We start from the raw sequence: 16,438 nt of genomic DNA, 5'->3' as shown, positions 1-16,438 counted from the left end.
ATATATATACACATAACCTGGGATTGGCTCCAGCCCCCCTGCAACCCTGAATACATGATAAGTGGTTGATGATGGATGGATAGATATATTACATATAGCCTATAGGTAAATGTTCATAAAAATAACTCAACATTGTCATAAAAAATATAGGACCACATCTAACACTTAACATGGGTGTCAAACAGGTGTATTATCTATTAGAAAGTCATTTTTAAATGTAAATTTATTCAGTGAGGACAAACGTGCTTGCTCGGCTCTCCGTGTGCTTACCGTAGTGAGAGAGATGTCTATTATTACTGTTATTACAGTCTCTCTCCATTTCAAGGGTGCTGAAGATGATCATCAGAGTGCTAATCTACCATTAATCCGAGTGATTTCCTCCCAACATCAGCAGGATAGCTTAGTGTTTCACATTGCAGCCAAACAACAAACACAATACCACACATCCTGCTGCGGATGAACAAGGCCACACATTTCTCTTTGCATCCGCTTAACCGGCACACCTTCACATGCATTTGAACCCGCATGCAATGTGGTTGCTTTCTTGGGGTCACTTAGTGACTCACTTATTTACCCAGGAAATGAATGCATACACATTTACACACATGCGTACAACAGGGTAAACCAGTCCTAATTAGGCCGGCTGTCCCGAGTCAGTAAATGTGATCTGTTGCCACTGTAGTGTTCCTTTGATCGAGGCCTGTCATGGCCTTGTTTCTCAAAGAGATAACAAAAATAAGATTGATTTCCCTATCTATTGACGCGTGTGCGTTTTTCCTCCTCAGATGCTGTAATAAAAACAAGTGTAACTGCGCTTCATAACTGTGTTTATGGGTGAATAGTAAGACGTGGGTTGCCCTGTTTATAGGAAGTCATCATTCATTTGAAATTCCCTGTAGCCGCATAATAAAGAGTTGTCTTGTGAAGTGGGCAAGAAGACAGTTGTTGGGGCTAATTTCATGGAAAAGTTATTGGAGCAACTCCTGTACCCACAGTTAACAGTTCTACCTCAGTTTCACATAAGGAAATACTTATAAAGCATGAAGTGATGGACTTCAGAGAGCATCGTTCAAGTATTGAGTTTAATTTTTATAAAGTATAATTTAATTAATATTTATAGTTCATAAATTGCATTATTATTACTTTGCAGGCTTTAACAGTGAGATTTGACAATATAATACGGTATTCAGAATTTATGAATTGTGAATTCACCAGAAGAGGGGTTTCCCTACATCCAGTCGACAGGCTGTTAAATAGCTACCACTAAATCACAGCAGTCTGATAAGTTTAATTTTAACTTAACTTTTAACATGAAAGTTATGCAGCCAGTAATTTACTATACATATGCAGTCAAATAATTTGCAGAGGACATTAGCTGTAACGCTAACATATTAGCAAACAGGTGCTTACACATCCATCAAACTGAATATTAGTATTTCTGAACACCCATTATTCCTCTCCTTTGAGTTTGCTCTCCACCTCCTGAGAAAAATGTCTGTTTTTGTAGCTGCTAAATGCTCCACTATGTTCACAAGCTAGTAACGGTCGGTTGTCTGGTGCTGCACAGTGAGTTCAGGGTGACTTTATTCCTTTTATTCTTGCTGAAAACAGCTCCCTGCTGGAGGCCGACACAGGAATGATGAGAGCCGTGAGAGTGAGCCAAAACACCAAGAAGAGTAAGAAAAGCGAAACATTGAGCTAAAAGATTCTAAAACTCTCCTTAAAGCTGAGAGGCACCACATGGTTGGACGATAGTTCTTTAAGGGTTCATATGAGCCTCACTTTTCACATCATGTAATCCATTGTTAATATAAAAATGTTAAGCAGCTATAATGAAATACATCCTTTAAAATTTCACTAAGCCTGTCTTGTTTATGAGCAGATATTTTGAGTGAGTTGAAACAAATTTAATTTCCTTCCAGTAAGACTTAAAATGAATATCCCTGAAATTAAAATTATAGTTTAATGATCTCTGTGACCGAATAAAAATAAACTCCATTTAATGCACTATATTACCCAGTTAAATGGACTTGGACTATATTCACAAAGCAACTTCTATTTAATAAGCAGGAATGGTGGAAAGACACTTCAGCAGGCTTAATGTTTGGAGTCCACATGAGCAGTTTTTCCATATAATTTTATTTCCAAAAAGCAGTCAGAGAAAAGTAAGACAAGCCAGTCAAGTACAACAAAACAAATCCCCCAAAGGGAAGAAGAAAACAAAATAAAAAAATAAAAGCTGATAAAGACAGAAGGCCTGATGATATATACAACAGCAGACATCTTTTTGGTGTTGCAGTATCAGTGAATCACTCGGCAAACTTATGGTATTCTTCACATAAGATCAAAAACAAATAACAAAATAAAAGGTATTTTATCTTTTAATGGACAGAGAAGATTCTAAAAGTCAGCTAAGGCACACAGAGCCTCCCCAGAACAAAAATAACGGGGGAAACGTGAATTCAGAGAAATTTGTGCAACAGTTGCTCAACAATACATTCCAGCAAGAACAACAACAATCTGGCATGTGATTTTTCTCTGAGAGGCAAATAGAACAAGGTGTTGTCACAGCTGTCCAAAAACACTGAAACAGGTTATTTACTTTTGATCAATAAACACCATCAATTCACTCTCTGTGCCCAGGTATTGACACTTCAAAAACTCTTAATAATTCAATGTCATTTTTAACCACATCTGTATTTACATGTACAATACTTTTTTTTTTTTAAACAATATTTCAATACAAAATACCTATGTACATCTTCTTAATTTGTTAATCATGTTGTTACAAAATAGGACTGCCACATTGAGTTACATTTATTTAATTCACCATTTTCCAGAACTGTCATTGAGCTTACATAATAACATGTATTGTGTGAAGTAGTTGTTTTGGAGCAAGGTGGCACTATAAGTTAAAAGGTGGCAGCGGAAACCTGCCAGTGGAAAGAAAAAAAACACACGAAATTGTCCTTTACAACCCAATGCCAGAATCAGTGTAGATTTAAGAGGGAAGGACACATCCGACAAGAGAGGCAAGGTGAACTTGACATTAATGAACGGTAATATCTCTTAATTAGATTGCGCAGAAACACTCACTTAGCCCGTGTGGCGGCTAAACAATGTTGACAATCGCAGATTGAACTCCTAATTGGCTCCAGATGAAACTTATTTCAAAGTAAAACAAACACCGGAGCACACTTCTTGTTCAGGGCGTGCTGTGGTACGTGTGATTCATTCGTCTCAAATGTCCAGAGATTGTCAGAAAAGGTACTTCCAATGTAGATAGTGTTGACTAGAGAATTCTGCATTTTTTTTTCAATCAAGACAAGGTATAATATTCACGTGAAATTGTACATTTTTTGCCACAGCATGAAGATCACTACCACTCACTATCATTCTGAAACCGACAGGAACCATAAAACACTAAAAAGCACAGTTTCTCCTTCGACCCCGATGTTGTCCAATGGGTCCGGTTGTGAAGACCGTTTTTTGTTTCCCCTTCGTTGTTGGTGAGGTTGTTAGGTAAAATTGACCTCTGACCTCACAGGTCAGGGTGGCTTTCTCTTGTGATGCACTTGGCAAACAGCCATGTAAGAAACCATGATAAGAAGATCTATTCAGACAGGACAACATTGACTAACACACAGGTGCGGGCCATAAAAAGGTACAGTTCGGGGTGTTTGGCCTTTGTAAATAAAGGCAGCTTTCTTTACAAAAAAATATTTATCATGCTGCCAAAGCAGCGTCGCAGTTATTTAGTCACTGACTAAAAATATCAGTATTAATATAAACTTATAAATAAATAGCGACTCATGGACTCAGCCCCCCTCATTCACACACACTTTTTTTTTTAAACTTCTTGTATAATCATGTACAACATAAGGTGTCATTGAAATGACTGGAATAAAGTAAAACACTGAAAACAAGAATGAGAATGTTAAGGTCAGTTTGAGATAATAGCGTTTCAAGTTTCTGGCAGGTTGGTAAGAAAACCAAGATGTCCTCTGCCTGCCACAACATCTGGATTTGTATTAAAATAAACCTACACTATGTGAATGTTAAGTCTTAAAATACTATTGTACAACAACCACAAATGAAGCATTTATGAATTTAGAACGCTAAAATGTCTACATTGCATTTCTATTATAATCCAAATAGTTTTAATTGTTCTGAAAAGGCCTCTGTATTTGCATTTGTCTTTTTCCCATATTTGTGAAATGTGACTGCAGCAGATGGTTAGCACGGCCACAGACTCCGATCAGGCACCAAACCAAAATAAGCTGTGCTGCCGTTACTGATTTATTCTACTGAGTGATCAGGAAAAATCAGGAGTTTTGAATTGGCTTCAAAAATGCGGAAATATTTGTTCTTCAAAGTTTCTCCAAAAACGGGACATTTCATCCAAAATTGCTGTATTTGAGTCGTATCAAAATCACCTTTTTTGACATTTTGGGTGTATATGAACACTCGGATATTGTCGCATTTTGTTTACGTCAATATACACTTAAAGAGGCACATTTAATTCAATACCAGGCTACCTCCTCATGTAGGTCTTACAGCTAAGGCCTTGATGCAGCAGAACCTCGTCTGCTACCAGTGTCACATGACCGCTGGGCTTCCGCGCAGAGATTTAAAAGCTGACTTCATAATTCATTCAGCAGCAAAAATAAATGCTTGAAAATTGCAACTTCTGATCACAGTAAACTCAGCTATGAGAAGAGAAATAAATACACTGAGAAACTGAAATAGCAAAGCCAGCATAATCCCCTAAAAGGAGGAACCCTGTGGGAGGATCTGAAAATCAGTCTCCTCGCTCTCTGTCCAGACACCCTCACCAACCTCAAAAAAAAAAAAAAAAAAAAAAATCACCTTCTCTTGGAAATCTTTATCGTAGGCAACTGGACTTTTTCGGTTCTAACTGACTAATAGGGAGTTTCAGTATTTAACTTTTTGTAGGGTGGGAAATTCTGTGAGAGGCATGTGACTCCTGGACACACCAAGCCCACAAGAGAAACTTCAGTCATTGGCACTTTGGGGGGGGGGGGGGGGGGGGGGAACTAGTCACATGGGTGTGAATGGGTGTCGTTGACCCATCCTGCCACCATGTGAGACGTTAGGGTCACATGAGTCCAAGCGTGGTTGTTTGTTGATTTGTCTGGGGAGTGAACTGAGGACTGCTCTGTTGAGAAAAGAGACGAAAACCATCCTCAAAAACCTAAAGCAAATCCAGTTACCTGCGATAAAGCGAGGAAGGTTACCATGACCCGGATGACTGAGTACCTTTTTTTTGTTTTCATTTCCTCCCGAGACAGAGGAAGAACACTTTCCCTTCCCCCCACCCACAGCAAACCCGTTAAATAAATTAAAATTGACAGTGAATCTTGTGTGCCGCGGCCTCCCGTCCAGCTGGAGGCCTCGCTGCTACCTGATGCGCCCATCTGCGCGCGGTGTTCCCGGATGGGATTTGGGGTCTGGGCTCAGGGAGCTCCAAGGGTTCTTGGGGCAGGCCTGCATGACGGGGCAGGCGGTAGGGCCCACGGCGCAGATGTCGGCCGCCTCCCACAATTCGCCCACCGTGCTGTCTAACCAGTGCTCGAGCTCCACGCCGGTCAGGGCCGCGTTCCTCTTGGCCTGCTCCACATAGCCCAGGCTGACGGGGATGTTGAGGACTGGATTGAGGCCGTGGAAACTCTGCTCCATGTAGCCGTTCTTCACTGGCCCGTTGTGGAGCTTCAGAGTGTCCTCTGGTGGGAGAGAGATGATGTTGATAATTAGTGGTCAGCGAGAGAGAGAGAGGGCAGTGTAGGGAAGGGAGAAAAGGAAATAGGGAGACGTGAATGGTAAAATATCCAAGCAGAGAACTTAATTAGCTTAATTATTATATGGAAAAGTAGTTGCTAAAGTTTTCGGATTGATTTTTAAGACTGGGTTGTTTGATGCGGTATGTCGAGCCTCTGCAATGTTGACTTTACGGAAATGGTCAGATGCGCCCTCATTCTTTCTTCCCGTGACGGTCAGGCCCAGCAGGAAGACAGAAAAACGTAGACACAACTTCCCGTTAAAACACTTTCTCCACCCTGAGCTCCACTGAAGCTGTACATTCCTCACTGGTACTCTAACTGGGGCGCCTAAGCATGGCCGAGCAGACATCAGGGCCTTTCATGCACCGGTGACAGAAAGGATGCAAGCTAGCTTTTGGGATAGCAGTGTGTTACTGTAACAAGTCATGCTTCTGAGTAGAGTTCTGTGTTCGGGTATAAAATCTGTGTGTGTGTGTGTGTGTGTGTGTGGTTTTGCATGTGTCTGCTGCTGCCAATGCAGATGGAAGGCCACGTCATAAAGTTTTACTGGCACTGCATGTAGGAGGGAAACCTGGTGCCAGACATGGCAGTAAAGTGAAGGCGGGTGGACCAAAGCACACACAGGATTGTTACATGATGACTATGAAGGCTAATTAAAACGTAGATGATACATACAGTACGTATCCTTATATTGTAAAACATGTCAAATATCTATGATTATCATTTTTCCCTGCTTAATGCCAGCTATTTCCTATGGTGTGGGAATTTAAGGCCCAATCCTCAATCTAAATGTAAACCGGGGCTGGTTCAAACACCCACAGACAGGACTGGAGCCTGGTATGTTCCCTAATGCACCGTGCCCACAAGTGGCAATTACAATATACTGGAACACTGCATTTTGCCTTATTGCTGTGTCCTTTTGTTTATCTGTTAAATGTTGAAATGAAGTAGCACATGGCGATTATAGTCCTAAAGTCAGCGAAGGGAAAATGTCAATGAATCAGCAATATCTATCTAAAGTTAGCTAACATTAGCCACCGTAAGCTAGTCATACCAGTCCAACTGAGGCTGTATGAACATACATCATATTTACATTGAAAAAAAAATTCCTGTAATATGCTTAAATGGTTGGCAAATGTACAGTATACTCAGGTTCCAGTTTATTAGGTACACCTAGCTAAAACTAATGTGGCAATTATGACGTATTGGTCTACAGGAGACTAGAGAACACTTTGAAACCCTGTCTGTGTTTATTCGGCAATAAGGACCAGCTCGCTATACATTATCCCTTACTTAATGCATCAGTAATTCAAAAACATACATCCATTATCTCTAACGGCTTTTCCTGTTAAGGGTGGCGGGGGGTTGGAGCAGCTCCAGCTGACAATGGGCGAAGGCAGAGTCCACACCAGCCTACCACACTCCTGACGTATAGCAACAGACAACCATTCACATCTACAGGAAATTTAGTCATGCTTTCTGCATGTCTTCGGACTGGGGGGGTCTGATCCAAACCTGGATTTGAGTCTGGGCCCCTCTTGCTGTGAGGCGACATATTCTGGTGAGCATTTCACTCTTGATACTTCCAGTAAATGTAGCTGATAATATGTATCTACCTTAAGTTCAGAGAGATTTTGCAGGTTTTGTAAAAAAAAATAAGAAAAAAATGTTTTGCTTTATGGTAAGAACATTTGTATCAATGAATTGTCAACAAATCCCCAATAAATCAAGACCTGTAGCTACTAAACCGGTAACTGATTCTATCTGATGCTTCACATTTTATGAGTGAGCTTCAACTCTCTATAAATGCATCAAGGTGACACACTGTTCATTAAGCACCAGGCACATTTCCCCACCCATCTCTACATCAATAGGAAGCCAGAGCATTATTAACCTAAACGGCCATAAACCCAGAGAACCCACACACACACACACACACACACACTCTTCCCCTCTGAGACTCAGGTCGAAGACAAAAGCTGTGACTTTATTTGTTGCTTCGCCTCATCATTAAAACGGCTCAGGGAGATTATTAAACAGAGAAAGACACGATTATGCCGAAGCTGGCGTCTCAACTCTCATGAGATTTCAGTGCAAACTGACTGCTTACAGACTACCACAATGCAGACTCGCCCCTTATCCATGCTGACTGTTGATTTAATTGTGTCATTGTTTTTGGAGTGCTAAGTGCGCTGTTGTTTAACACTCTGTTTAGTTTGTAGAAGCGGTTCGCTGGGTTATTAAGGGCGACTTGATGACAAACAACCAGGGGCGACGGAGACCCAGAGGCTTGATTAGAAAGAGCATCACTGCAAATACAAGGCTCTCTCTGTGTGTGTGTGTGTTTGTGTGTGTGTGTGTGTGTGTGTGTGTGTGTGGCTGCAGACTTAAGAGCACCTAAACTATCTATTGTTACTTCATGGTAAATGCAAAGTCATCATGAATCTATGCTGGTTGACTGACAAGAAAAAACTGAGAATGTAAGTGTAATATGTGTATTCAAGCTCTGTACTTTCATTTCCAACACCCTGCATATAAAGTGCTGGATTATTATTACATGTGCATTTCTTTATTTCTTACTACTTTAACTCATATTTAGACCATATTATAGCTTTCACTGCAAAACACCTGTAAGTCTGCTTCCAACTTTTCTTCAATTTGAACTTAGTTTCAAAAATGTTCTAGGAATAAATGTGAGGACATTGATGGAAGAAGCCCATTGCTTGAAATTTAAGGAGATAATGAAACCAGTTCCATTAAAACAGGCTGAAATGATCCCAGAGAGATTTGCTGTGTGTTGAATTATGCTAAATGTAGTGGAGCTTAAAGAACAACACTATACATCCTCTAACGTGCAGAGGAGCAGGAGAAGTCCGTTGCATTAAATGGAAAAAACTTAAGTAAAAGAATGATTATGTTATTATTATTATGATGAATGTTATTGTGTTATGTTATGTTACCAGCAACATGTGGACTGTTATTACTGTTGCATCAACGTGTAGCAGCATTTCACTGGTTTTGACTTTTTTACAGCGTCGCTTAGTCTGGATGATATATTATGAGATGATTGTACTTAATAAAAGGACAAGTACTTCAAAATATGTAGTGATATGTTTGGCATTCAAAGACACAACTCAAGTACTTTTCTCGATGAATGATTATGTGTTGAGGAACAGCACAGCTGGGCAACAAGTCTAACAAGGCTATTTGTAAAAATGACACAATCAATAGTCATTTTGTGTTGTGATGAAGCTGAAACAAATGGCAAGTGTCACTTACAACAACAAAAAAATACCCCTCTCCCTCACCTTGTTTTATGGGCTGGTGCTTGTTATAGGCCAACGGGGCAATCAGGAAGTGCATCTCAGCCACAGGAATCCAGTGGTGCAGAATGCGGACGCTCCACACCCCGGGCCGCAGAGGCTGGTTGAGCGGCGGGCGGTAGTGGGTGAACTCGGCGCTGGCGTCGATCAGAATGTCGTAGGTGGCGGCGATGACGTTGGTGGGGTCGATCCACACCACCGTGACGGTGACGTTGGGACCCTTGCTCCACTTCTGCATGCCCACCGTCTCGTCCATGGGGCCCATCAGGCCGCCGAAGTTTCTGAACATGCGTTCCTTGGCATCCCACTCGGTGCCGATCTTGACGGCGGGGGGAATGGGAGAATAAAGAAATGAGAGAGGAGAGAAAACAGGAGGACAAGAGTGAGTGACAGAATGAGGTAAGAAAAAAACGCCATGGAGACGAGCGGCAGCACAAAAGTGATGCGGGCGAATTAACTCGCTCCTTCTGCTGCTTGAACAGCGGACATAAATAAGTAAACATACTCTGTGCATGCACCGTTTGATTATACTATGAAGATACCCAATATCTGCACTGTTATCATGGGAAATAATCCTCAGCATTGTTCATCAAACAGAAAAACCCTCCACACAGCTGTTATATAATGTTGTAATATGCAGACGAGGCCCGGTCGTTTCGTCCTGCATGTGTGAGTCTATTTCGTGAGTCTATCTTTGACGAGGAACACGAGAGGCAGGCGGAGGGAGGCGTATGACTAGACCCCGACCAGATCCCCTTGGGGGTGAAGATCAAATGCATGCCTGTTTGAGCTCTGAACACATTTCAGAGAGTTGAAAGAAAGAAAGAAGGAAGGAAATGAACAGCAGGATCTGGTGGGAGCCGTATTTGTCCTTAACCTAAACTGCAGTGAGAGGATAACAACTCAACATCAGTGGGGGGGAAGAAACAAACAGGGGAAGACACTGTACATGTAGACACAGCCTGTTGATAGAAGAAAAGGTGGTCTATAAGAATAAGGTTGTAGCGCCTCAACAAAGACAGGGAATGCTGCATTCTCAGTGTCAATTTTCTATAAATAAAAGAATATAAAAGTGTAGCAAAGTCAAATCTATCTCTGGTGAATTATGAGACACACAGTGTGTCTGGCTGCAGAACATGGAAATAGCTGCCAGCATGCAGCACACTGGAGGACTGCCACAATTTAAGGTTATTACATCCTGGAAGCTTACATAATTATTGTTATTATTTATAATACACACATTTGAACTGGGATTCAGGTCATGTCTTTTTGAACTCATGACTTGACATTAAGAAACACTCTGCAATCGAAAATGAAAAACAGAGAGAGAGAGAACAAGAACAGGATGATTACATGAATACAGCTAATTGCCTTTAATGTCCTCGTTGCGGTCAAGACTGTAACTGAAGAGCCGTGATCTGTTGCGAGTTGGACTGCGGAGATTGCAAAACCGTGTGTATGCAAAAATGAGACACACGGAGCGATCGAGATTGATGGGGGGGACGAGGTGATGGAGAGGGGGTGTTGGGAGAAATGTGAGAAGGATAGCGGCTTTAGGAAGCGCTCGTTCTTACAATAGTAGCTGATTAACACAGCCTCACCCTGCTGAGAGATCAATGGCTGACTGGAACTGACTCCGTATTTCAGCCTCTGAGAATTGAGATTACAGTATACGTAAATAGACATTACACAGATAAATTAGATTGTGTGTGTGTGTGTGTGTGTGTGTGTCTTAGCCATCCATATAAGACATCTCACTTTCAGCTCAATTATCGGACTGACCTCTGCCATTTTTGCCCCTCGGACCTTGGTTCTTTTCTCTTTAAATCACTAATCAACTCTCCTGTCTGGCACCTCTGCACCTCATTACTTTATTCGAGGCTGACTCGCTGGCACACGCTACATCCCAAATTGATTGGCAGCACCCTTGTTCCGAGTCCCAGAAAGCGGGGGAGTATTGATAGTGGAATTTCACTGTAATCCACCGGGAGAAAGAGGTCGACTAAAGTTCGAGTTATGAGAGGGAGATTCTGGCGATAATCACATGCTGTGGGAAGGAGAGGCTCCACGCTTATGGTTCTTGCCCATAGTTTATTCGGCAACAAACATCAATATATGCAACCAAAATCATGCACAATGGGTGCAGATTCAGGCCAGACTTGTGGCTTTTCACTCTCTGCTCTCTACAAGTCAGCAGAATGCACTTCCTAAATAAAATTTAAAATACACAGTACTATGTACTGTAATGACATATTGTATTTCTATGCAGACAGCTTGAGATCCTTCCACCCACGCAGATGCGTGGCACATCATGCAAAAGTTTGAAACGACATTCACAAAGGTCATCGCATTAAATGTTGCAATTATTATTTTCCAGGACTAAGATATTATACTTTTGGTGCTTAAACTCAGGGATATTTGCAGTTAATAGACAGTAAGTAAGTCTGCAGTAGCAAAAAATCCTTCCTTTCAGTATGACAGTGGGTCAAACAGGGATTAACTTGTGGCCCATTTCAGTTCACGATGACCTCCACACTCAACCTGTCCCTCGCTGCTTCTACAATAAGCTTTGGCTTAAGACCGACACCCAATCAAGCCTTACGACCGCTCACCAAGGTGGAGGGGTCACGACCTTCCTTTGCTTACAGCTACACTTTAAGAGCATGCTTTTGTGGAAGTAAAGCTCAAATATCCAACCCCATTGCGATCGCTACCCCCTGTTCTCAGTTACTTCCATCTCTCTACTGGCCTGTTTACTTGCACCGTTTATTCACTTGAACCATATTTTCAGTTCATAACCAGCAATTACTGACAAACCGCTGTTAATTTCAGCACATTCAACCCTCATCCTCCGCTGTTGACCTGGAAAAGGGAAGGAGAAACTCAGATCTGATAATGACTGGTACATTATACATTTAACTTTTCTCCACATGCCTCATCATTCCTGTTGATTACCCACATTACTTCATTCATCCTCGGCTAAATTCCCTCCTTGATTTAATAGGAAACATAAAATGCTCCCGTCTCATAATCCACCTCTATTTCATGTCTTCCTTCTGACCCAGCGACCCTACGGACCTCCTCTCCGCGGCGCCGTCTCGCCGGCGCCCACACCTCCGTTAAACAAGACAATTAAATCAGGCAGTGGCATGGACAGTCCCAGTCTACATCTGGCCCTGCTTAAAACCATAGGGCATCAATGCCCCCTCCAGGCCCCATTCAAAGGCTTATTAGTGTCACTTTTTGGGAAGATAATCAAACACAGGTGCTCACCAGCAGCACCGGAGGACTCCCCTAGGACACGTTTGCATGACTGAGGGACTATGGGGCATGAGGGCTGGACGCTCGCTAATAAAGACACACTGTGGAGTGATGAGGGATGAGGAAGGGATGGTGGAGACGAGAGAGAGCAAGACAGAGAAGAGGACATTTTTTGTGATGCGTCGAAACCGACTTGAATGAATTGTTGGACATTTTGGGAAACGTGCTCATTCGCTTTCTGGCAGGGAGTTAGATGAGAAGATCAATAGGCTACCACTTTTATGTCTGTTACGGTAGATATGCAGTGATAGTAGAGCCAGCAGCTGGTTAGCTTAGCTTAGCTTAGCATAAAGACTGGAAACATATATTGTATTCCACATCTAGGAAAAACAACTGTCCAACCGTTCTCAAATTGTCTCTAGGTCAGCCTCTCTTTTAGGCTTAGAAGAAGACATTTGGGTGTCAGGTGATGAAACTGAATACTGAGGTACTATCATGATGAATATCATGTGAACTGGAAATCCAAGATTTAGACTCCGGATTTGGAGAAGTGGTGGGGTGTTAGGTTCTCAGTCATCAGTCATCCAGGTCCTGGTAATCTTTGAAAGCTTTATCGTAAGGCAACTGGATTTGCTTTAGGTATTTGAAGATCTCTCGGCACGTGACTCCTGGACACACCCAGCCCTCAAGTGAAACTTGAATTGAGATTTGCTTTGAGACTGTGTCAGACACATGTTGAGTCCAGGAGATCATTTTGGAGGATGTAGGTTATTCCCTTTGGTTACATGTCACCATAATATGTTCCTGATATCCTCTTTCGCATCTATGTACGCGTGTACACGCCGTGGTAGAACAAGGACTAAACCATAAGTCAAAGTCAGCCACTCCAAGATTTTTCCAACCAAGAGTAATACGCCTTTCAATGTCAAGTCTGACTGGAGGTGAAATACTAATTCTAACAGTGAGGGCTGTAAGTGGTCCTCCACTAAATCATACTGTAAAAAGGTCCATAAAGGCAGCTGGGAGGCGGCAGTAGAGGAGTGAAAAGGAAGACATATCCGTCTCCCTTGATATCTAAAGGAGGACAGGGAACACATTGTTAAGCCAACCATATGGTTTATCTTGCAAACTCCAGTGTATAGCTTTAGTATAATGGTTCATATCTGCTAAGTTGACAAAAAGCGCCGCCGCTGCTGCTGCCGCGCCATCTTATTAAAGCTTTCTCTGCTCGCGTTTTTTGAACGACAGATGGATAAACTGACTGACTGACTGACTGACAGCCACCGCGCGGTGCCAGACAGTGAATGCTTTCTCAGGCTGAGTAACCAGATAAAAGCCACGGCCCACATCATTTCTCCGTCACTCACGGTTTCACGGACCAGACACACACACACACACAGGGAGAGGGATCTGCACGGCGACCGGCCGTCTGGATCCGCTGGCAGAAGTAAAACACGGTCGTGGTGTGTACGAGTGTGCTCCACAGGCACAAAGAAAGCAAAGAAATGCATTCACAAGTTACAGTGACATTTCTGCTTTCCTGCGAAGCTGTGCACGATAAACCAGAGGGAGAAAAAAAAAAAAAAAGGTCAATTTACATTTGCTCAGTTAATTTTGTGGCTTTTTTTTTTCTCAAAAAGACACTTTGTGGCTGTCACGTCGCAGCCGAGCTGCTGTATCCTAAACGGGCGTTGTGGTAAACAGAAACACAGATTAACATAACAAGACAATCAAGGGAGGCATTCCAGTGTGAAGGTGAGAAGACGTTCTATTAGGAAACAACAAATAAGCAGCACACGAAGCGCTCATCCCTATAAACTTGGATGAATTCAATCAATTTACATTTTACAAGGCCATTACAGGCGGCGGTTTAATTGTGTGGGGATGCGCCGCTATGAGTCCTGGTAAGGTCACCATAGCGATGAATCTAAGGCCACCATGACAATGAGTGTCTCATCTCTAATTATATGCCGAGGAGCCATGTGTGTGTGTGTCTACTATGCGGTGCTAAGGGTTTTAATGGAGCTCATTTCCGGACATCGGCACCAGCCAACTGTTTTGCGGCTCACGCCAATGAAATGACTTCAATGTAAATAAAAAAAATGTAATAAAAATAAATGCAACGCCATGCCGGCCAATAGAATGACTCACCTCTGCAAACTGCAACCTGCTGAATGTGCTGCTCGGCGGGGCTGTTAGCTTGAAGTTCTTCTTGGGTGCCACCCAGGTCTCCATGGTCTCCAGCTTACTGGTTGCCAGATTGGTGGCGTGGTGCTTGACCAGGTAGCCCTGGAACTGGTCTGACAGGAAGTAGAGATGCACCGACACCGGGTGGCCCATGGGGAAGTACCTGGCAGAACAAAATAGGTAATAAAGCAGGGTGTACTTTAGGGTGTGTCTACCTTATGATTGACAGCCATTGTCCATTCCTTTCACAGTTTACGAAGGTTAATGGTAACATTTTGGTCGTCTACAAATGTCCTATTCAGCGTTTGTTGTGCTCCACCATCTGGTGTCACTTCTGGTTGAAAAAACCTTCAACACGGCAGTCGGTGATTATGCAGACTTCTGGTATACAGTCTGTGGCTTGTACATAACTACTGCAGTAGAACAAAGATTTGTGATTGACTATTGAAAAATGAATTAAAGCCCAAGTGCAAAATGAAAGAACAAATTTTTCTCATGACTGCTTTACTGTGTGCTGCTTGCTTCAGTATCTCGTTTTGAAGTGGAAACGGCGGTTAAGGAAGACACGTGACAGTCGAGACCACAGCGTTCTGCGTGCTGCAGAAAATTACAGAACAGTCATGGGCCGTATTGGCATCAGAATCAGATTAGTCAGAGCTCTGGAAACGCGGCAGATAATCCAACTGAACACATTACGTCAGTCTGCGGAAACAAAGTTGAACTGGGTCAGTCCAGTGAGCTGAAGTCGAGTGAAGGTCCTGCCCCTCTGATTAGCCTATTATTTGTTTGCGTGTCGCTTCATATGTGGCAGAGGGCCCCGGGGCCGCCGGCCCGAGTGACTTCTGGAAAAACAAAAAAGGGGCCAGGGTGGGCACTGCTGGGCAACAATCCACAGCTGCTCTCTGTACACGTCCTGACTTCTCATTCTTCATCGCTTCTGCTTCCTTGAATTCATCTTTATTCTCTCCCTTTTACACACACACGGATTAACACACAAACGCCGTCCCCCCCGTGCTCCCCAGCGCCCAAGGCCTCATCAGTATTCTAGTAAAGGACCAGGAGTCAACCCGTCCCGGTAAGCGCTACCCTGACAAGCAGAACAGCAAATATTTACACCCACAAGTATAGCAGAGCACACTCTCTCCCCTCCTGCTCCCTTTGGCTCTGTCTTTCTCCCTTGCTCCTCTTTGCTATTTTTCCATGTGCCTTTCCCCCCTTCTTTGCTCCTCTCCTCCTTTCATCCTGCTTTCTGTCCCTAAGCCCCCCCCTCTCTGCCCTGTCTTTCCCAGAGAGGTGGCCGCCAGTGTGATAGGGGGCGGAGCACAGGCGCTCCATTCAGGCTTCTACTCCACAAATTCTCCAATCGAGTCACCGCGGGCTACTGAGGGAGCCAAATCCCTCAACGTGGCCCTTTTCCTCTCCCTTGCTTCAGTCTCACATGGTGGCTGACCCATCCATCCGTTTGTAGCACATCTGAATTCTACATTTAAGACCTCAGACGACGACTCAAATAAGACATACGTTGCTGATATGAGGATGAATCTGTTGTTTAAACTGAAGCAAAACTTAAAATTCCAGATCAATTCATATAGTCCTGCTTTGCTCTTGTAATTTACGAAAGGTTGAAACACACCATCTAAATCACTCCTTGTTATGAACCCACAGCCGCTCCATCCCCCCAAAAATGCAAGAATGTGCATTGCAAGCCGAATTTCAGACACCTCATCCTGACTTCCAATTTGCATATGAGGACTCGAGACTTAACCCAACGGGCTTAACGTGACAGGTGACGCGTCAATCTATGTGCATTAAGTTAATATGTGTACACAGCATACACTGACTTGACACAGACAAGCCCGTGTAAAC

The 16,438-nt window shown here is 43.0% G+C and overlaps 2 protein-coding genes across 6 annotated transcripts in view; one reads left to right on the top strand and one right to left on the bottom strand.

Annotated features, from left to right (window-relative positions):
* Positions 1–16,438, top strand: part of rps15a (ribosomal protein S15a) — a 395,439-nt gene that overhangs the window by 22,731 nt on the left and 356,270 nt on the right. The gene's annotated exons all lie outside the window — the stretch shown is intronic.
* xylt1 (xylosyltransferase I) overlaps positions 2,373–16,438 on the bottom strand; it is a 67,797-nt gene continuing 53,731 nt past the window's right edge. Inside the window, exons 9-11 of the mRNA XM_084005858.1 lie at positions 14,537–14,735; positions 9,110–9,443; positions 2,373–5,744 (exon numbers count right to left, since the gene is read on the bottom strand). Coding sequence (XP_083861984.1) covers positions 5,422–5,744; positions 9,110–9,443; positions 14,537–14,735 — 856 coding nt within the window. The 3' untranslated portion in view covers positions 2,373–5,421. The remainder of the gene's footprint in view (positions 5,745–9,109; positions 9,444–14,536; positions 14,736–16,438) is intronic.

This window comes from Eutrigla gurnardus (assembly GCF_963514095.1).
Source record: "Eutrigla gurnardus genome assembly, chromosome: 3".
Lineage (NCBI taxonomy): Eukaryota > Metazoa > Chordata > Actinopteri > Perciformes > Triglidae > Eutrigla > Eutrigla gurnardus.
This window is presented reverse-complemented; position numbering and strand designations above follow the sequence as displayed.